Source organism: Nerophis lumbriciformis, linkage group LG09 (assembly GCF_033978685.3).
Source record: "Nerophis lumbriciformis linkage group LG09, RoL_Nlum_v2.1, whole genome shotgun sequence".
Taxonomy (NCBI): Eukaryota; Metazoa; Chordata; class Actinopteri; order Syngnathiformes; family Syngnathidae; genus Nerophis; species Nerophis lumbriciformis.
The window spans coordinates 18,614,359-18,636,398 of NC_084556.2; the positions used below are offsets into that span (position 1 = coordinate 18,614,359).

Here is a 22,040-nt window from a genome sequence, read left to right on the forward strand (position 1 = left end):
CCGGACTGTTGAACAACTTAAGCTGTACATCAAGCAAGAATGGGAAAGAATTCCACCTGAGAAGCTTAAAAAATGTGTCTCCTCAGTTCCCAAACGTTTACTTAGTGTTGTTAAAAGGAAAGACCATGTAACACAGTGGTGAACATGCCCTTTCCCAACTACTTTGGCACGTGTTGCAGCCATGAAATTCTAAGTTCATTATTATTTGCAAAAAAAAAATTAAGTTTATGAGTTTAAACATCAAATATCTTGTCTTTGAACTGCATTCAATTGAATATGGGTTGAAAAGGATTTGCAAATCATTGTATTCCGTTTATATTTACATCTAACACAATTGGTATATATATATATATATATATATATATATATATATATATATATATATATATATATACACACACACACACACACAGGTAAAAGCCAGTAAATTAGAATATTTTGAAAAACTTGATTTATTTCAGTAATTGCATTCAAAAGGTGTAACTTGTACATTATATTTATTCATTGCACACAGACTGATGCATTCAAATGTTTATTTCATTTAATTTTGATGATTTGAAGTGGCAACAAATGAAAATCCAAAATTCCGTGTGTCACAAAATTAGAATATTACTTAAGGCTAATACAAAAAAGGGATTTTTAGAAATGTTGGCCAACTGAAAAGTATGAAAATGAAAAATATGAGCATGTACAATACTCAATACTTGGTTGGAGCTCCTTTTGCCTCAATTACTGCGTTAATGCGGCGTGGCATGGAGTCGATGAGTTTCTGGCACTGCTCAGGTGTTATGAGAGCCCAGGTTGCTCTGATAGTGGCCTTCAACTCTTCTGCGTTTTTGGGTCTGGCATTCTGCATCTTCCTTTTCACAATACCCCACAGATTTTCTATGGGGCTAAGGTCAGGGGAGTTGGCGGGCCAATTTAGAACAGAAATACCATGGTCCGTAAACCAGGCACGGGTAGATTTTGCGCTGTGTGCAGGCGCCAAGTCCTGTTGGAACTTGAAATCTCCATCTCCATAGAGCAGGTCAGCAGCAGGAAGCATGAAGTGCTCTAAAACTTGCTGGTAGACGGCTGCGTTGACCCTGGATCTCAGGAAACAGAGTGGACCGACACCAGCAGATGACATGGCACCCCAAACCATCACTGATGGTGGAAACTTTACACTAGACTTCAGGCAACGTGGATCCTGTGCCTCTCCTGTCTTCCTCCAGACTCTGGGACCTCGATTTCCAAAGGAAATGCAAAATTTGCATGGTTGGGTGATGGTTTGGGGTGCCATGTCATCTGCTGGTGTCAGCGCAAAATCTACCCGTGCCTGGTTTACGGACCATGGTATTTCTGTTCTAAATTGGCCCGCCAACTCCCCTGACCTTAGCCCCATAGAAAATCTGTGGGGTATTGTGAAAAGGAAGATGCAGAATGCCAGACCCAAAAACGCAGAAGAGTTGAAGGCCACTATCAGAGCAACCTGGGCTCTCATAACACCTGAGCAGTGCCAGAAACTCATCGACTCCATGCCACGCCGCATTAACGCAGTAATTGAGGCAAAAGGAGCTCCAACCAAGTATTGAGTTTTGTACATGCTCATATTTTTCATTTTCATACTTTTCAGTTGGCCAACATTTCTAAAAATCCCTTTTTTGTATTAGCCTTAAGTAATATTCTAATTTTGTGACACACGGAATTTTGGATTTTCATTTGTTGCCACTTCAAATCATCAAAATTAAATGAAATAAACATTTGAATGCATCAGTCTGTGTGCAATGAATAAATATAATGTACAAGTTACACCTTTTGAATGCAATTACTGAAATAAATCAAGTTTTTCAAAATATTCTAATTTACTGGCTTTTACCTGTATATATATATATATATACACACACAGGTAAAAGCCAGTAAATTAGAATATTTTTATATATTTTGAATTTACTGGCTTTTACCTGTATATAAATATATACAGTAAAAGCCAGTAAATTTGAATATTTTGAAAAACTTGATTTATTTCAGTAATTGCATTCAAAAGGTGTAACTTGTACATTATATTTATTCATTGCACACAGACTGATGCATTCAAATGTTTATTTCATTTAATTTTGATGATTTGAAGTGGCAACAAATGAAAATCCAAAATTCCGTGTGTCACAAAATTAGAATATTACTTAAGGCTAATACAAAAAAGGGATTTTTAGAAATGTTGGCCAACTGAAAAGTATGAAAATGAAAAACATGAGCATGCACAATACTCAATACTTGGTTGGAGCTCCTTTTGCCTCAATTACTGCGTTATTGCGGCGTGGCATGGAGTCGATGAGTTTCTGGCACTGCTCAGGTGTTATGAGAGCCCAGGTTGCTCTGATAGTGGCCTTCAACTCTTCTGCGTTTTTGGGTCTGGCATTCTGCATCTTCCTTTTCACAATACCCCACAGATTTTCTATGGGGCTAAGGTCAGGGGAGTTGGCGGGCCAATTTAGAACAGAAATACCATGGTCCGTAAACCAGGCACGGGTAGATTTTGCGCTGTGTGCAGGCGCCAAGTCCTGTTGGAACTTGAAATCTCCATCTCCATAGAGCAGGTCAGCAGCAGGAAGCATGAAGTGCTCTAAAACTTGCTGGTAGACGGCTGCGTTGACCCTGGATCTCAGGAAACAGAGTGGACCGACACCAGCAGATGACATGGCACCCCAAACCATCACCCAACCATGCAAATTTTGCATTTCCTTTGGAAATCGAGGTCCCAGAGTCTGGAGGAAGACAGGAGAGGCACAGGATCCACATTGCCTGAAGTCTAGTGTAAAGTTTCCACCATCAGTGATGGTTTGGGGTGCCATGTCATCTGCTGGTGTCGGTCCACTCTGTTTCCTGAGATCCAGGGTCAACGCAGCCGTCTACCAGCAAGTTTTAGAGCACTTCATGCTTCCTGCTGCTGACCTGCTCTATGGAGATGGAGATTTCAAGTTCCAACAGGACTTGGCGCCTGCACACAGCGCAAAATCTACCCGTGCCTGGTTTACGGACCATGGTATTTCTGTTCTAAATTGGCCCGCCAACTCCCCTGACCTTAGCCCCATAGAAAATCTGTGGGGTATTGTGAAAAGGAAGATGCAGAATGCCAGACCCAAAAACGCAGAAGAGTTGAAGGCCACTATCAGAGCAACCTGGGCTCTCATAACACCTGAGCAGTGCCAGAAACTCATCGACTCCATGCCACGCTGCATTAACGCAGTAATTGAGGCAAAAGGAGCTCCAACCAAGTATTGAGTTTTGTACATGCTCATATTTTTCATTTTCATACTTTTCAGTTGGCCAACATTTCTAAAAATCCCTTTTTTGTATTAGCCTTAAGTAATATTCTAATTTTGTGACACACGGAATTTTGGATTTTCATTTGTTGCCACTTCAAATCATCAAAATTAAATGAAATAAACATTTGAATGCATCAGTCTGTGTGCAATGAATAAATATAATGTACAAGTTACACCTTTTGAATGCAATTACTGAAATAAATCAAGTTTTTCAAAATATTCTAATTTACTGGCTTTTACCTGTATATATATATATATATATATATATATATATATATATATATATATAAATATATATATATATATATATATATATATATATATATATATATATATAATTTATCATATACTTTTACTGTTTTTTAACCCTCTAATAATTAATAATAGTACATGTTTTCACCTACAACACAAAGCTGACCCTAGGTTTTGTCTTTTAAAAATAAAGTATGTAATGTCTTTTTTAAAGCATTATTTGACATCATAAATGTATATCCAAATGGCGCCCGCATACTTTTGACTTTGTTTGAAAAAAATTGTGACAGCCCGTGTATTATTAACATGTATTCCAAACAACTTGTGCCCCTGACTTATGATTTCAAAAGCAAGTATGTTATCCATCAATTTGTACAAGAAAAAAATGGAATAATCAAATCTAAAGGGAATTGTGTAGTAAAATAGCGAGGCGATTATGCATCATAATTCTTATACAATACATTCACTGTAACAAACGGCTATCTGAGAGCAGTTCATATTTTCAATAACTGGTAACATTTGGAGCCTGGGAGGGTTACATTGTTTAGTAACTTATGAAATCCAACACCATGAAGACCAAAATAAGGCTGGAAAAAGTCTTGAGCTGTATCGTGTTTTTGTCAATCGGAGCGACAAAAGATTAAAATCAGCTTTCAGTATGAGGACCAATTGCAAACTACAACCATAATAAAATGAATAGAAGTAATGAAATGATTGTCCTTATCAGGGTGATTTTGTCATTTGGACATGTGCTTCTTCATACGTTGTATCTCCATCTAAAGCACAGAAAAGAAGGACAACATCCCATGAACAACTATGAATAAATCCCACAAACAAATGCTTTGCACCTGCAAAGTCAGACGAATTCTCTTCTCCTCATCTAGCTCGTTCATCAGCAGTTGGATTTCCTTACTGGGAAACAAGATTATGAGTTGAGCAATATGTGTATTCATATCGTGCAGAGGTATTACTTACTTGTGCTGACTCTTCATCTGTTCAAACTGCTCCCTCAGCTCTCTCAGCTCAGACTGCAGCCGCTCCAGTTTGGGTGCTGACATGTGTTCTGGTGGACTTCTTCTTCTAGGTGAAGGTTCTGGTTCCATGCCGGGAGAAGTTTGTCTAGCGTGAAGAACAGCCGACAGGGCTTTGGGAAGCAGAGGGGAGAGTGAAGGAGGAGAGTTTGGGAGAACATTTCTGGGTTCATCTGCCTGTGAGGAGCAAAAGAACATTTTGGAGAAAAAAAAACATTTGTACAAATTTTCTTGTATGTGTTACATGTCATATAATCTGTTTTTTTAATATACTTACAGCTCCATTGCGACTTTTTTCATCAGAGTTTTCTTGCGGCACTGAAGAATTTAACTCTTCGCTCTGGTTCGCTTTTCTTTCCATCAAAGTATACACACTCCGTAGGCCCTGCTTGATTTGAAACACATACTTTTTTATATTTCACTGCTTAAAACTGTTGTTTTAAATGCATGTTTGGGGGATAAAATCAGTCTCAGTTGTGTACTTTATAGTTCGTTGTTAAAAATGTTTATCCATCCATCCAATCATTTTCTTCCCCTCATCTGAGGTCGGGGTACGGGGGCAGCAGCCGAAGCAGAGAAGCCCAGACTTCCCTCTCCCCAGCTACTTCGTCCTGCTCTTCCCGAGGAATTTTGAGGCGTTCCCAGGCTAGCTGGGAGACGTAGTCTCTCCAACAATGTCCTGGGTTATCCCCGTGGTCTCTTACTGGTCAGACATGGCCTAAGCACCTCCCCAGGGAGGCATCCTGACCAGATGCCTGAACCACCTGATCTGGCTCTTCTCGATGTGGAGGAACAACAACTTTAGTCTGAGCTCCTCCCGAATGACAGAGCTTCTCACCCTATTTCTAAGGCGGACCCCCACCACTCGCCGGAGGAAACTCATTTCGGCCGCTAGTACCCGTGATCTTGTCCTTTCGGTCACAACTCAAAGCTCATGACCATAGGTGAGGATAGGGACGTAGATCGACCGCTAAAGTGAGAGCTTTGCCTTCTGACTCTGCTCCCTCTTCACCGCGAGGGATCGATACAGGGTGCGCATGACTCCAGACGCCACACCGATCCGCCTGTCGATCACACACGATCCACTCTTCCATCACACGTGTACTTGAACTCCTCCACCTGGGGCAGGAACTCGTCCCCAACCAGAGTTGGCACTCCACCCTTTTCCGGGCAAGAACCATAGTCTCGGACTTGGAAGTGCTGATTTTCATCCCAGTCACTTCACACTCAGCTGCGGACCGATCCAGTTAGAGCTGGAGATCCTGGCCAGATAAAGCAAGCAGAACCAGACAATCCGCAAAATGCCTGACTGCGCCTAGAAATTCTGTCCATAAAAATTAAAAACAGAATTGGGGGAAAATGGCAGCCTTGGCAGAGTCCAACCCACAATAGAAACAGGTCCCATTTACTGCCGGCAATGTGGACCAAGCTCTGACACTGATCGTACACAGGGCTGACCGCCACAATCAGGCAGTCCAATACCCCATACTCTCTGAACACTCCCTACTGGACTTCCCGAGGCACACGTACGAATGCCTTTTCCAAGTCCACAAAACACATGTCGACTGTTTGGGCAAACTCCCATGCACCTTCAAGGACCTTGCTGAGAGTATAGAGCTGGTCCACAGTTACACGATAAGGACGAAAGCCACACTGCTCCTTCTGCATCCGAGGTTCGACTTTACGGCATAGCCTCCTCTCCAGTACACCCCAATAGACCTTATCGGGAAGGCTGAGGAGTGTGATCCCATGAGAGTTGGAACACACCCTCTGGTTCCCCTTCTTAAATAGAGGAATCACCACCCCAGTCCGCCAATCCAGAGTCTTGTCAACCAACAGCATCCAGAGCCTTAAGAGACTCTGGGCGGGTCTTATTTACCCTCAGGGCCCTGCCACCCAGGAGCTTCTTAACTACCTCGGAGACCTCGGTCCCAGAAATAGGAGAGCCTACCACACAGTCCCCAGGCACTGCTTCCTCATTGGAAGACGTGTAAATGGGATTGAAGAGGTCTTTGAAGTAGTCATTCCACCGATCACAACAAAAGTTGAGGTCAGCTGCACGGTGTTGACAGTGCACTGAGGTACCATCCTCCTGAGGCGGAGGATGGTGGCTCCGGAGTTTCATGAGCCAAAACGACCCGAAAGGACTCCTTCAGCTTGACGGCCTCCCGGGTTCTCGGATAACCACCACGACAGGCACCAACCACCTTGCGGCCACAGCTCCAATCGGCTGCCTCAAAAAAATAGAGGCATAGAACATGGTACACTCGGACCAATTGTCCAGCACCTCCCTCGTAACATGTTCGAAGTTCTTCTGGAGGTGGGAATTGAAACTCTCTCTTGACAGGAGACTGTGCCAGACGTTGCCAGCAGACCCCTACAATGTGTTTGGGCCTGCCAGGTCTGTCCGGCATCTTTCCCCACCATCGTAGCCGACTCACCACCAGGTGGTGACCGGTTGAAAGCTCTGCCCCTTTCTTCACCCGAATGTCCAAAACATGAGACTGCAATTCCGATAACACATAAAAAAAATTATTCACACGTATCAAAATATACAATACAAAAAAATGTGCAAACAACGCTTTAAAATTATATCAATTATAAAATAAAATATTTATGTATATTTTATTCATCCATCCATCCATTTTCTACCGCTTGTCCCTTTTGCGGTCGCGGGGGGTGCTGGAGCCTATCTCAGCTGCATTCGGGCGGAAGGCGGGGTACACCATGGACGAGTCGCCATCTCATCACAGGGCCAACACAGATAGACAGACAACATTCACACTCACATTCACACACTAGGGCCAATTTAGTGTTGCCAATCAACCTATCCCCAGGTGCATGTCTTTGGAGGTGGGAGGAAGCCGGAGTACCTGGAGGGAACCCACGCAGTCACGGGGAGAACATGCAAACTCCACACAGAAAGATCCTGATTGAACCCAGGACTACTCAGGACCAGGGGCGCCGCTAGGGATTTTGGGCCCCATGAAAAGAATCTTTACAGGGCCCCCAACACAGTGTCATTATTTTTTCTGTATTATAATTTCATCATCATTAGGGGCCTCTCTGGGCCCCCCTCCATCATGGGCCCCTGGAATCCGTCTCCTTTACCCCCCCTTTTTGGCGCCCCTGCTCAGGACCTTCGTATTGTGAGGCACATATTTATTTTTATTTTACAAAAATGTTTTAATCAAATAATACATATGGAATGAAAATATATACATATATTAAAGATAGAAATATAGATATAAAATTACAAATACAAAACCCAAAACCAGTGAAGTTGGCACGTTGTGTAAATCGTAAATAAAAACAGAATACAATGATTTGCAAATCCTTTTCAACTTATATTCAATTGAATATACTGCAAAGACAAAATATTTAATGTTCAAACTGAGAAACTTATTTTTTTTTGCAAATAATCATTACCTTAGAATTTAATGGCAGCAACACATTGCAAAAAAGTTGGCACAGGGGCATTTTTACCACTGTGTTACATGGCCTTTCCTTTTAACAACACTCAGTAAACGTTTGGGAACTGAGGACACCAATTTTTTAAGCTTTTCATGTGGAATTCTTTACCATTCTTCCTTGATGTACAGCTTAAGTTGTTCAACAGTCTGGGGTCTATGTTGTCATATTTCACGCTTCATAATGTGCCACACATTTTCAATGGGAGACAGGTCTGGACTACAGGCAGGCTAGTCTAGTACCCGCACTCTTTTACTACGAAGCCTCGATGTAACACGTGCAGAATGTGGCTTGGCATTGTCTTGCTGAAATAAGCAGGAAACTTTGAAAAATATTTAACAATAGTTTTTCCTTTAAAAAAACTTTTTTTTTTTAAACCTTTGTTTTCTTATGTCACAAGTAATGTATTCAGCCAGATATAAGACAAGCCCGCTTAAAAAAAATTACTTAGGTCAAAAAAAGACTAAATGAATTGTTTCCAATATCAGTAAAGGTTACTGTTGTGTGAGTGTGTGTGACAAGAAGAAAAGCTCTGGTTTGCTTGACAAATCTTTTGGCGCCACCTAGTTGTTTGCATTCATAAATCTGTAGACCCAGAACAGTAAGATGATTCTTTTTTAGCTGTTTTGTATGGAAAAATCTGCATATATTTGGCTCAGTATGATATGCTAAAATGTATATTACAAATTAAGACATTGATAAGATTCCTAGTAGACAGGGTTGCCTGCATTACATGTTGGTTAAATTTATCCCACGGACAAAAACAGCTGACATTCTTAAGACATCTGCTTTACGGCGTACAGCAAACTCACCAGACATGGCCACTTTATTAAGTACACCATCTAATGATTTCCATTAGAAGAGGTAACAATGGTCCCTTTACATACAAACGGTAGTCATGATGTGCAGCTTTGATTGACACTGTCTAACAGTGTCAATCAAACCATCATGCCTCCCTGACATAGTATAGTTTGTATTATTGTACTGCGTGGTACACATTACAAGACGTAGCGTCAGACACTTTCCTGTAGCCTATTCTGTCACCAATACATCATAAAAATGAAACATTGGAACAGGTCAGAGGAGCACACTAGTCTCGAACAAGATGAAAGCATCTGCTCTTCAGTTTTTCACAGCACTCCAAAGTCCACATACATTAGACAGATGTCACTCATTACATGACACACTACTCCAAGTTGTTAGTTACTGTACGTAATATACAAGGCATCTTACCGTGTTCAATGAGCCTCCCCAATGAGATACAACAGCATCGGATGTAACTCAACACCGGCCATTGTAGATCGCCGTGGTCTGCGCTGTTTTGATGAGGGGTGTAACACTGAGGGCTATGTTTAGCACAGGAGCGCCACTCCGCTCACAAATATCACCAGGCCAGAGTGAAGGGCGTCTCCAATTGAAGGGCAAGTGCTATGCTTTAGGCACGCACCAGTAGTGGGTTACAAAAAAGTATGATTCAAGGAGCTTTCTTGATGACTGACCTCTTCATTTTCTAACAGGTATTATTCGAAAAATGTCAGGTTTTGCTGAGTGTGAAAGCCAATAAAATGACTTTGGTGGAATAAAGATTGCAAATCTGATAGTTTCGCCAGATTTTATTTAAAACCTCAAAAAGATGACTTTACACAGACCAAGCGAAATGTACAATAGGGAACAGAGTGTCTTGACAGGTAGCATCCAACAAAAAAGGTGCCATTTCTGAAATAGGTAATGAAAAACAAAAAAGTTGCAAATCCAATTCCAATCTTTGAATTAAAGCCTTGTCTTGTGTAGGAAGTCCCAAAACATACCACTCAACAGCACCATAATCTACAAGGTTTTGTTAAAGTTGGGTTTCAATGCTTAAACCAAATGTAAGAAACACATAATGTACAATATGTATCATATTAGCTGTCCTTTCCTAGGTCTCCAATAATAGACCCTGCAAAAAAAAAGAAAAAGAAAAAAAAGATTTGTCCAAGGAACCACATTTGTGATCAACAACAATGTTGAGAGAGTAGTTAAAGAAAGCTCTGCACACCTGAAGTGGTCACCAGCGTTGTTGGTTGGGTCCTCGGTTGTAAGGAGCACGTTGTCGAATCACTCTCATGTTGCGGTATTTGGACATGATGCTGTAACTTTTTCGGAATACGGGATTGTGGTTTGCAGAGGGGCGTGGCACTAGACTCTCCTTGATAGAAAAAAAAGAATGCTATCAGTTAGCATAGGGAGTTCGCCAGAAGAAGGCTTGGAGCTGTGAGATTTTGCATACCATGAGTGGTCTCCTAAAATGTCCAGATGGTTCAGGGCCAGGCCTCCTTGGACCAAAAAACCGTCGCTGTCAAACATCACAGTAAAGACAATACACTATAAATTTTCACCGCTGTGTGGATGAAAACTATGAAAGAACAGCACAGCTTGTTTACTTTATGACACTTTATATTCAACTAAATTGTTTTAGGGGACATCTTCAGAAAGCTAAGAACCTAGGGGCCGGACTTCTGCCTTCACTATTAGTTTGGTTATGTATAAATCATAGACCAGCAGGACTCTAGAGTAGATTTTTGATTCTGCTCCATTAATTTTGTCAACGTTTCACAAGTGCTCTGCTGTTTTAAAGATCTTCTGCAAAAAAGCTGGTCACAGATCATCTCTATGACAGCACTCTAGTGTTTATAAGAATCTGCTGCAAAAATGTGAGTATCACGTAAGTTTTAACTAAACTCCAAGGCCACCACCAGTTGAATAGCCCAAATAACAAGAGGGGAATTAAAATAAAACCTTGAACACTAGTGTAACTTCAGAAATTGAACGAATGACTACTGACTGCATCTGAAGAAGAAGCTACAGCAACACCTTAGTTACATAAATCACATTCAGAAAAAATATCAGCCAAGAAGGAGAGAACTTAAAGGGGTGCCTAATGGAACGGCTCAGTTATATACAGTGAGTACAGAAAGTATTCAGACCCCTTTAGATTTTTCACTCTGTTTTATTGCAGCCGTTTGCTAAAACCAAAAACGTTCATTTTATTTCTCAATGTACACTCAGCACCCCATCTGGACACAAAACAGAAATATATAATTTTTTGCAAATGTATTAAAAATACACTCAAATCACATCTACATATGTCTTCAGATCCTTTGCTCAATTGATGCACGTTTGGCAGCAATTACAGCCTCAGGTATTTTTGAATACGATGCCACAAGCTCAGCACACCTATCTTTGGGCAGTTTCGTCTATTCCTCTTTGCAGCACCTCTCAAGCTCAATCAGGTTGAATGGGAAGCTTTGGTTTTCATCCAGAATCTCTCTCGTCCTGGATGAAAACCCACCATCCAATCTGAAGGAATTTGAGAAGTGCTACAAAGAGGAATGGGTAAAACAGCCCAACGATAGGTGTGCCAAGCTTGTGGTATCATATTAAAAATACTTGAGGCTGTAATTGCTGCCAAACGTGCATCAATTGAGCAAAGGATCTGAAGACATATGTACATGTGATTTGAGTTTATTTTTAATACATTTGCAAAAAAATATACATTTCTGTTAAGTACTGGGAGTACATTAAGGAAAAATAAAATATACTTTTTTGATTTTAGCAGATGGCTGCAAAGAAAGAATGAAACAGTTTAAGGTGTCTGAATGCTTTCCGTATCCACTGCAAAACAAGTTTCGACCCCAATGTTCTCTGTTTGCTAGCAAGGTTAAAATGCGTTTACAGTAGTCCAAGTTATTTCACACAACAGGAGCACTTGTGTTTTTAGGAATTTGCTGCAAAAATGTTTGTCTCCCCAAGTTTTTACCTAAACTCAGGGGCCGGGATGGTGTCATTCCCAGACCCCCAGTTGAATAGGCCTGCTTTATGGCATTTCCTTACTCACCTGCATGGGTCCAGGTCGTCTGTAGGGCCGCGAATCTGACATTAAGTCACCATGCCTGAAAAATAAGTATGGGAACCTCAGAAACAGGACATGTCTTAACATTTTATGCAGCATTACAACTATTAAGATGTTTACCTGAATATTCTCTTGTCCAAATAACCCCGTTTTCTGTCATCAGGGGATGGCAACCTTGATTGTATTTTTGACATGCCAGGATTACGTTCTAAAGAGAAATGACCAAACGTGTCATTTGAAGACTTATTTTAATGTACGGTCAAGATTATGTAGGATGAAGAAAGAAAGTTACCAGTCTTTATTTTTGGACTACTATCTTTGGCAGGAGAGTCTTCCTTGGAAGTGCTCTGCCCAGCTGCCCAGTGGGACACGACAACAAGGTCGCGTTTCTCAACCGGAGAAGAAGCTCTAAACAGAAGTGACCAGTGGTTAAGTTAAGTAACACACAAAAAAAGGTAAAGGTGCCAGCATAAATCGTCAATGAACAGCATAGCTATGAAGGAAGAAAATGGAAGATGTAAAGCCACAAATCACACGTTGGTACTTACAGAACCATGGAATGTCCATGCTTCTTTACTCCTATTTTGCACTGAATCAATCTGAGCTCTCTTCATTTACGCAAAGCGGCCGTTGTGGTGGGCATGTTAAAATATCGCATCAACAAATCTTCAATCAACCTTTGATCCACATTCTATCGTCATGCTGCTCCTTCAAGAGGTTTAGGGTGAGGGTTTCCGAGGGGCGTCTATTGTCTTCTACGGTAAATGCTTGTGAAGTTTGGGGAAGGGCATCCAACTTCAGAGTCCAGGTTTTCCATGAGTATGCGACCACCATTACAAGACACCTCAGCTCGTCACAGAAATCAGAGGGTGTGAGAAGAACAAAAGGGGCTAGCAGACTCCTCTTCTTTGCATAGCATCTTCTCTTTGGCTGTCCAGGCTTTATGCACAGGCAAGAACATTAAGGGCTAATTTAAGTACATTAAAAGCCTTTTTAATATGTTGGGTGCTCGTGAACTGCACGGCTTATCAGCCACAGTGCATTTAAGTGGCAAGAATAGAGCAAGGTGCTATAATGAAACTGCATACATTCTCTTCCAATGCAGCAACAAGTCTTGGTCAGTCTTGATCTTGAGCTTTTATTAGGGTAAATTAATTCAGTCTTGCTGTCAGGTCAAGTGACCGATTGTGTGGTTAGGGTATCATCGGCACGACTGCAAGTAGGACGTCGCTGCAGAATTACTGGCAATTAAAGCAGAGTTGTGTGCTATAAGGTAACAACTTTGGTTGCTGAATGTTTACATGGCCACCTTCTGTGTAGAAACAATTGAGACATTTTTCCCCCAGCATGGATATGGTTTAGATCTGATGTACAAACCATTTGTGAAGGTTAAGTGCTTGTTGCTGTGTTCAGTGCCTAAACATTGTCCCCTTCTTCCCATATGAAGTGTCCTCTTCTGGGATCAATTGATTCTTTTGACAAACTCTTCCTCTTCCTTTGTGCGTGACAAGGCCTAGTATGTCCAAATTGGCTACGAATGCATTTTCTCAATGTAGGGAGATGTTGGAAACCTTTGCTCTCGTGTGAAAATTGGCTTGAGTGTTGTTTATCAATTGCATAGGCATTCTTTAGCCACTATGAGTCAAGCCTCAATGAACTGATGAGTAAACAGGAATCCAGCAATACTTGGATGGCAGCATTAACGGTCCATTAGTCATAAACTCCTCTTGACTGGCAATTAGGTCTTCCATCTCAGTGTAAAACAAAGCACCAAATGGTAGAACTAGCTTAGTTTTGGAATACTCCTTCAACAAGCCACATTCCATAGGTCTCTTCCAATGGTTGAGGTGAGGCAAGAGGTTGTAGTATTTACAACATAGACAACCAATAGAACGGAGGGCAAGTTTCAACAGCACTGATATACATCGAGTGCCAGACTTTGTAGGGCGCTTGCTTTTACGATGGGAGAGCACAAACATATCTTCTCTTTGTGGCATTGTGATTCATATGCAGACTGCAGAAAGGGAGGCATTGGGGAAGGAGGAATCTCACAATTTAGTGCTTCATCTCGTCTCCATTTTTCAAACGTTGTCTCATCAAAACATTCTTTCTTGACCTCCCAATCATCATCAAGCCCCTGCGAACAGTGCAAGAAGGAAGATACCGTACCTGTGTGTATTCAAGGGCCGGCGAGACTCCACCTGTTCTTTTCTGGTATCAGAGTCTCGTGGGGACCTGCTTGCTGCACCTTCATCTCTGTCAGGAGACTGTTGATGTCTTGTGTCCCTCGGTTCCAGCTTTTTCAAGGGAACCGGATTCGACTGGAAGCGCTTCTTCCTAATAGCAAGAATAGAGCTGGGAGGTCCCCTGTAGGGAGCATCTCCGAAGCGAGGCCTGGGTCTGAAGGGTGGAGGCATTCTAAGCCTCATGGAGGGCTCAAATCTCATTTGTCTGCCTTTAAATAGGAAACTTTTATCCCTAAGTGATAAGGGTTTAACACCAAAGGGTCTGGGAATACTGAGGAGTGGAATTCTCTCTCTCCTGGGGTACTTAGGGCCACTGTGATCCTGTGCAGGGCTTGATGAGGACAAGCTGATGTCTGACAGTCTCCGCTTACGGGGGGCTGTCAGTTGCCTGTCCTGGGGGTTGCGTTGGAAAGATGATGATGGTGGGGGGCCTCCTTTCCAAGGCGGAGGTCTGAGCAGGGGCAGGCGAGGGACATCTTTTATGCTCTCAAAGCTGTGGGGTCTTCCGCCCTGCCTCTCCATTGGACCACGCTGCCTCCTGGAGTCTTGCTGTGATGACCACCTGCATATCCATCAGACAATAGAGAAATTGTTACAATAACAGATCGTCCTGCCATGTTAAGTGGGTGGCGGAGAGTTTTACATCTCAAAGCTATGATAGAATGAAACTCGAAGGAGTAAAAATTATTTTCAATGTGCCAATTAAACAATTACAGACACTCCTCAATGGTATAGGTGAAACCCCTACACCCCACTAATTATTTAATGTGGAGCTGGGTATAGGACTCATTATGACCCATGTGACTGAGGTCTGCACCAGCTTCAGCCTTCTCTTTAATCATTTCAACCAGCTGGAACTTCCATCCTGTACCTCTCTGAAAACGAGCCTCTTCCCTGCATCTCTCTTGGGCTCCTCTGAGAGCCGGAGGGCCCATGTTCACCATTGTGTGGATGAGCGAATGCTCCGTTGTTGTTGTTGTTCCATCGCTTCATACCATGACCAGAGTCCGCAAAGGGCCTTCCTCTTGGGCTGAAGTCCCCACGGGGGCCTCGGAGTCTTTGCTCCTGGTGAGGGAAATCTGGCTGTCTTTTGGGACCCCTGAAGGAACCCTGATAGGCTGGTGCAGAGCCTGGCCTTTTGTCAGCTGGGTGGCCACGAAAATGTCTTGGTGAGGGTGACCTGTGACCTGAGGAGTGGCCATGGGGTGGAGGGCCCCTTTGACCTGGGGACCCTCGGGACTGTGGACTGCGAGATGATGACTGATGCTGGGCCTGAGGAGGGCGATTCAGTCTGGATGAAGGTGGCCTCCTCTGGCTGTGGTGTGGTTCCATTTTAGGAGCATATGACTGATGGGAATCCTGATTGTGGGACCTCCAGTTATTAAAACGTGGCTCTCTTTGTTCTCCCATAGGCGGACCTCTTCTGTCAGATGGGGGTCGTCCTCCACCCCTTGATTCTCTCCAGTGTACAGGGGACTTTCCTGGGCCGCCATGGTGGTCTCTTCTGGTCTTTGTGCTTGGGGAATAATTACCTTCTCTGGGTCCACTGCCATGGCCATCTCCATAAGGTCTGAAAAAGGACAAGGGGAATTAAAACCAAACAAGTTCTTAATCTCAAGTATATAAACACCAAAGCATCTGCTTCCAGTTTAAACTGTGCAATAGACATTACCTGGGCTTTATGCGTGGAGGTCCAAAATGTGGTCGCACCATCTTTTGTTGTGTCAGATTTACCTACCTATTACAATAAAGTAAAATGTACACCAAATTAGAACTGTACTAATAAAAAAAAACATCAAACCTAGGTCAAACTAGTATCCAATGAAACTCAAACAATTTACAACAAAAAACAAGTCATGTTGGAATGTACTTGAGTTAAAGCCTTTTCTTACTTCACCATATAAATGGTTCGCAATCTGCCTTTGGTAGAACTGGGCCGATATTTGATAAGTCAATTAACCTGAGGATGAATGAAAATGAAGTCGGTAAGTTTGCCATCCTCAAAAATCGTCATGTGTATGTGTTGTTTTGGGTGTGTCAAGTTAAAACAGATTACACGGTCTCTGTTCAACACAAAGTGAACTCACGTGAAGTCAAATAAACCGAAGTGAAACAAGTGATCACCCAATTTACATTAATTAAACACATTCTAAAATGTCAACAAATTGAAATGGAAGATAAACATTTAAACAAAAATAAAAATAAAAAGTATGGCTTTTATGAAGCCAGAACTAAATTTGATGTTATACAAGTTGGTTGAAAGATTTTGGCGTGTGTATAATTACTTTTTGAGCACATTAACAATACCGCACTAATAAGGATATCTGTGATCATTTTGGCCACACTAACTTTATTTGGCCATTTTATTTATTGTTTTGGTTGTGTATATTTAAGGGTGCCCCACCACCTCATCGGCAGAGACATAACCTATTGGTTTTGGTTGTGATTTTTATTCAAGTGAAAAATGTTGCTTACGGACAGTATAATTGATGTCTGTTTTATTTAACTTGGCATTTAAAAGTTGACATCTTAATTACAATGTTAACATATAGGAGAAATACAAGATTATTGCATGTGAAAGGGTATACTTGCACTATTATCATGAATTATCATTACATCAGTGGTTAATTTGGTCTCAAAAAAGGCAACATTGTTTATCTGCAATAATTTGTAGGTCATTATACAAATTTGTTATTGGCCCAGGCCTACTTTGGAGCCCGATGTTAACCAAAAATAACACCTGCAGTTTGGCTCTGAAAATAGAAAACAAAAGCTTTCAACACCTAATCTGAAAACAGCCACAGTGGAAAGGGTTTCACCTTAATGTATTTGATTGTGGCGGTGCGCCACGGCAATATAGTAGCCCCCACACCTTAAAAATGATGGGGTTTTTTTTACGTGAAAACAAAATAATGTATTGTAGTGTCCAGAAAAAAAAACCACACAGTCCGACACTCTTTAGCTTTTATTGCTAATCTTAAACTAACAACGGGCCCAATTCCAACAAATATTTCCTCTTTGCACACACGTCCGTCTCCGTGCTTACCTCCAAGACAGACAACACTTCCTCATTCTCCGCTGATAGTATGTTTACAGACCATAGGAAAAATTATCATAAAACACTAACATACACATTAACACCAGCAAGTAGTTAAATTGATCTGCAGCTCGTTTTTCGTTGCAGGCATGGAGCGACATTAGTAAAGAGTCTCTAAACACGAGTACAGTCTACTGACACCAGAAATAGATGCTAGATTTGATGCCAGTCGTTTTTAATAAAGAAAGATTGACAAAGGATTGGGGAAATTTCTAGAAAAAAAACCTCAACAATGTACATTGTACAATAAGCAGCAACGATTAAAAAATAGAGCAAAACGATATGTAAGAAAAAATATGTTAATACTATAAATAACATATTTCTTTTAAATGCATGTATACTTTTTTTTTTGCCTTTTTAAAGAAAATATATGCATCATAGCAAACAATGATATGACAAGCCACCACCACAGGTATCTTTGCAACGCAGGGGAAACCCTGCTCTGAGCAAAATTCTAATATGAATAATGTTTTCAATGTACTTTTTATGGAATCATTTTCAAATAACTAAATTAGGCGCTTTCTTTGGGAAACAACACTTATGTCTTCAATAACATACAGTACTTCTGTTAACAAAAATGTAGCATTGTACATTGCATGCAAATAAATAATATTCACCTACATTGAGATTATTATTGCATTTCCTGCACTCAACTGGAGGCCTTGGTTTCATAAGTGGGCATACGTTTGTTGTGCTGCTGCCTGTTAAACTTTGCAGCGTGCAGTCGTTTGTTCCACGCCTGTTGCTACAAAACCAAACTAATGATGACTTTTCTTTGGAGTAAACACCTTGCTCTCGCTAGCATTAGCCATGTTTTGCTCGGTGTGTTGCTAAATAAAATAGGGGGGTGGGGTAGGGGGGGTTGTCAGCTCCTGGGGGCAAACCGTACGCTGGAGCTAGCAACAAAAAAAACATTACGTATTTGACGTTTCCTTGTGGTTTATACATAATTTTGTAGACTTTTTGTTACTGCACTGCAACCACATAATTTCCCCATCCTAGGATGAATAAAGTCTATATTATGCTCTCCTAAAAATATGTTGCTAGGCAGTCAAAGTAAGATGACTATTCACTCATCAGTTTAAAAAGTTAAAGTACCAATGATTGTCTCACACACACAAACACACACACACTAGGTGTGGTGAAATTAACCTCTGCATTTGACCCATCCCCTTATTCACCCCCTGGGAGGTGAGGGGAGCAGTGAGCAGCAACGGTGGGCACACCAAGGAATCATTTTGGTGATTTAACCCCCAATTAAAACCCTTGATGCTGAGTGTCACGCACCATTTTTATAGTCTTTGGTATGACTCGGCCAGGGTTTTAAACTCACGACCTACCGATGTCAGGGCGGACACTAACCACAAGGCCACTGAGCAGGTTAGATGTTTAGCTTTTAAATGGATACAATCTGAAATAAAATAAAACATATATATATAATATATATGTCAAATTGTAGCACAACATTTTCCTCACAAAATCGTGCAGCCCTTAACCTTATTTAAAACCAAACTCAAAATGAATAAACATGAATGTCTAAAACGCCTTAACGTTAATGTCAATGAATGTTCTCATTCATTCAGGTCAGTGTCATCTCAGGGCATCCAATCGATGCAACTGGACTGTTTGGTTTGTCTTAAAAGACGTTTCGCCTCCACCTGTTCGTGCTCATAGACTTAGATTGGTCAAATCTAGATCAAACATGTCTGTTCGTGCTCATAGACTTAGATTGGTCAAATCTAGATCAAACATGTGAGCCCCTAACGTTCAGAATGTAATCGAATTGGCACAGGACGAACCACCACTGTAAGAGAAACCGAGGTATGTCCTAGGCTCGTTATAAATAAGCATATATTACAACGAGTACAGCAATGTTGTCATTTTAAATAGTAAACTCTATTGCAGATTTCGTAAGTATATTTATCGACAACTTTAAGCAAGAGGCTTGGTTCAGTCAATCAATGGCGACCACTTACTCAATTCGGGCCCTGGGGCCTACAACCATTCATACGGCACCAAAACATAGCTCATATCTTTTACGTGTTCGTGAAAAAAACGCACACCATTTCCATCAAGTGCGGGGTTTACATGCATGCTAATGCGGTAGCAATAAAGGTTTAAAGCCAGTACCTGTTTTGCTCGCACATACGAAGCTAAAAGACTAGCTAGCTATAGCCACGCGCTACTCCCGAAAAATGGTACTTACCGAATGTTTAGAGACACATACGGTAATGTTGCTTTGAACTACCTTTATATATGACTAAATAATGAATATGTGAGAGGTTTAGACCGACATACCAAATATGCACGACGTCGCAGATGTGCTACTCGGGTTGCTAGCCCTTCAGCTGTTCCTCCTTGTCGACAGTTATGAGACGATCATTGGGAGGAGTCGCAGCAATAGCAGTGACGTGTAGGTGACGTCATCGGCTGTTGATCACGTGACGCTCTTTGAGCCAATGGTGTTCGTTGAAGCACGAGGACGCTTTCGATCAACTGGCTTCATAAAGCTTAAATAGTAATGTTTTTTCTATTTTATTTTATTCATTTTATTTCATTTTTTAAAATCTTTTTTGGACACTTTTATTACTTTTTTTTGACAAATATTTAGAAGTTTTTTTTACTATCAAGGAGACATTCTTTAATAGCGACGTTTACAGCGAATGTGACAGGAAACATGGCAAAGCATCAGAACATAAAGCAAGAGTGACAGTTGGAAGTCAAATAATTCAATAAAAGAAATACTGATATCAAATTGGTCACACCAATGGGACATCTTGAATAAAATGTTTGTATCAAGGCACACTAGCATTGATAACCATCAATGGAACATTGCTTTATTTCACCTGACTATTGTTATGCCATGTTGGTCCCATTGAGCAGGGGCGCCGCTAGGGATTTTGGGCCCCATGAAAATAATCTTTACAGGGCCCCCAACACAGTGTCATTATTTTTTCTGTATTATAATTTCATCATCATTAGAGGCCTCTCTGGGCCCCCCTCCATCATGGGCCCCTAGAATCCGTCTCCTTTACCCCCCCTTTTCGGCGCCCCTGCCATTGAGCAGTATATAATTGTATAAACTAGAAAAGAGGGCTGTATGGTAATGTTGTCTGTCTACTTATCCAGGGGGTACCCCGCCTTCTGCCTGAATGCAGCTGCGATAGGCTCCAGCACCACCCGTAAACCCTGAAAGGGACAAGTGGTAGAAAAATGGATGGATGGATACGTATCAAAATACATTATTTTTGCTAAAATTCGTAATTTTACCTGATGTTTTTCTTTTTCTAAACCGGGTTGTACAAAATTGACAAAATGTAATTACATTGGATGAAATGATAAACAACAAACAGCAAGACATTCCAATTATTTTCAGTAGAAGCACGATGGCACAGGGGTCAGTGCGCGTGCCTCACAATACAAAGGTCCTGAGTTCGATCCTGGGCTCGGTATCTTTCTGTGTGGAGTTTGCATGTTGACTGCGTATAGATATAGTATATATCTGAATCATGAATCAGTGGACCCCGACTTAAACAAGTTGAAAAAATGATTTGGGTGTTACCATTTAGTGGTCAATTGTACGGAATATGTACTTCACTGTGCAACCTACTAATAAAAGTCTCAATCAATCAATCAATGTGTGGGTTCCCTCCGTGTACTTCGGCTTTCTCCCACCTCCAAAGACATGCACCTGGGGATAAATTGATTGGCAACACTGAATTGGCCCTAGTGTGTGAATGTGAGAGTGAATGTTGTCTGTCTATCTGTGTTGGCCCTGCGATGAGGTGGTGACTTGTCCAGGGTGTACGCCGCCTTCCGCCTGAATGCAGCTGAGAAGGGCTCCAGGGCTTGGAACATGCACATTCTGGTAGTATATTTATGTAATCAATGATTTAGACTTATAGATTCCTAAACATTACCTGGCTAGGCTAGATAATTTGTACTGGATATGATACAAATGGGTTAGGAGATTTTAAAAAAATGTGAGGGATTAAAAAAGATCAGAGAGTGAAACTGTGATATGACCGGTTATACCTGTTTGGATTTGAGAACATGTTTAGAGCTGTGATTGCGTGGGAAAGGGTATGAATAAGGCGTTCAGTGTTATAATGCACTCAACCAAATAGAAAACAAATTATGGAAGTCTGTTTTTGTCATGTTTTGGTCAAACTGTCATAGTGAAAGAGCATGACTGATTCCAGAAATAGGCAGTAATGATGTCAATGTTACTACTACATTCAAGGACTCAGGGACTTAAAGGCCATTTGGCTCAAACAGCACATATAAACATATCAAAGAAAGTGGTATGACTTTTTAAGGTTAAAATGATATAAGTAAAAGAGGGATGACAACACATACCCAGCAGGCACAAGAGATTAAAGCAACGTTGAGAACTTGTTGAATTAGGTCCTGATATTGAGCAAACATAACATTGGAACAACTAAAATCTATCGATAGAAGATCAAATACAACAAAAAAAACATTAACATTGTTATTGCACACCATGAAAAAAAACATCACAGTAATCACATAAGTGCGTTGTAAAGTCTTATGGCTGCGATGGCGCTCCTTCTTGCACTGTAACAGACAGTCTAATGCTGAAGGAGTTACTCAGGGCCTCCACAGTGCCGGAGGGTGAGAGGGATTGGACATTGTGGATGTCAGCTTTCTTTTGTCAGCCACCTCCTCAATGCTGTCTAGTGGGCAGCCTAGGACGGAGTCAGCGCTCTTAATCAGTTTATTAAC

The 22,040-nt window shown here is 41.3% G+C and overlaps 2 protein-coding genes across 3 annotated transcripts; both read right to left on the bottom strand.

Annotated features, from left to right (window-relative positions):
* Positions 1–3,684: 3,684 nt before the first annotated feature.
* Positions 3,685–9,383, bottom strand: LOC133607130 (SH3 domain-containing kinase-binding protein 1). The gene is made up of 5 exons (XM_061961593.2): positions 9,293–9,383; positions 4,866–4,973; positions 4,533–4,765; positions 4,406–4,469; positions 3,685–4,333 (listed from the first exon to the last, which is right to left on the bottom strand). Exons 2-5 carry the CDS (start codon positions 4,947–4,949, stop codon positions 4,295–4,297), a joined length of 420 nt encoding a protein of 139 aa, XP_061817577.1. The 5' UTR covers positions 4,950–4,973; positions 9,293–9,383; the 3' UTR covers positions 3,685–4,294.
* A 274-nt stretch (positions 9,384–9,657) lies between these two features.
* On the bottom strand, positions 9,658–19,746 carry LOC133607609 (uncharacterized). Of its 2 annotated transcripts, XM_061962407.1 has the most exons (11): positions 19,593–19,682; positions 16,090–16,157; positions 15,870–15,935; positions 15,069–15,767; positions 14,121–14,759; positions 12,244–12,359; positions 12,072–12,159; positions 11,937–11,991; positions 10,329–10,394; positions 10,098–10,247; positions 9,658–9,998 (listed from the first exon to the last, which is right to left on the bottom strand). In XM_061962407.1, the coding sequence occupies exons 3-10, from the start codon at positions 15,908–15,910 to the stop codon at positions 10,107–10,109; spliced, it is 1,845 nt and encodes a 614-aa protein (XP_061818391.1). In that variant the 5' UTR covers positions 15,911–15,935; positions 16,090–16,157; positions 19,593–19,682; the 3' UTR covers positions 9,658–9,998; positions 10,098–10,106. The 2 variants fall into 2 exon arrangements, with proteins under 2 accessions (XP_061818391.1, XP_061818389.1); XM_061962405.2 differs by lacking the exon at positions 16,090–16,157 and having other exon boundaries at positions 19,593–19,746.
* Between the last annotated feature and the right edge of the window lie 2,294 nt (positions 19,747–22,040).

Excerpts from the sequence above, each read along its gene's own strand:
- LOC133607130 (XM_061961593.2), bottom strand. The coding sequence starts at position 4,949 with ATGGAAAGAAAAGCGAACCAGAGCGAAGAGTTAAATTCTTCAGTGCCG. Across the intron at positions 4,766-4,865 it reads AAAAAAGTCGCAATGGAGCT|GCAGATGAACCCAGAAATGT; the intron begins GTAAGTATATTA and ends TGCTCCTCACAG. Across the intron at positions 4,470-4,532 it reads CAGATGAAGAGTCAGCACAA|TAAGGAAATCCAACTGCTGA; the intron begins GTAAGTAATACC and ends CTTGTTTCCCAG.
- LOC133607609 (XM_061962405.2), bottom strand. The coding sequence starts at position 15,910 with ATGGTGCGACCACATTTTGGACCTCCACGCATAAAGCCCAG. Across the intron at positions 14,760-15,068 it reads AGAGGCTCGTTTTCAGAGAG|GTGGTCATCACAGCAAGACT; the intron begins GTACAGGATGGA and ends ATGGATATGCAG. Across the intron at positions 12,360-14,120 it reads CGGCCCTTGAATACACACAG|AGCTTCTTCTCCGGTTGAGA; the intron begins GTACGGTATCTT and ends ACTTCTGTTTAG.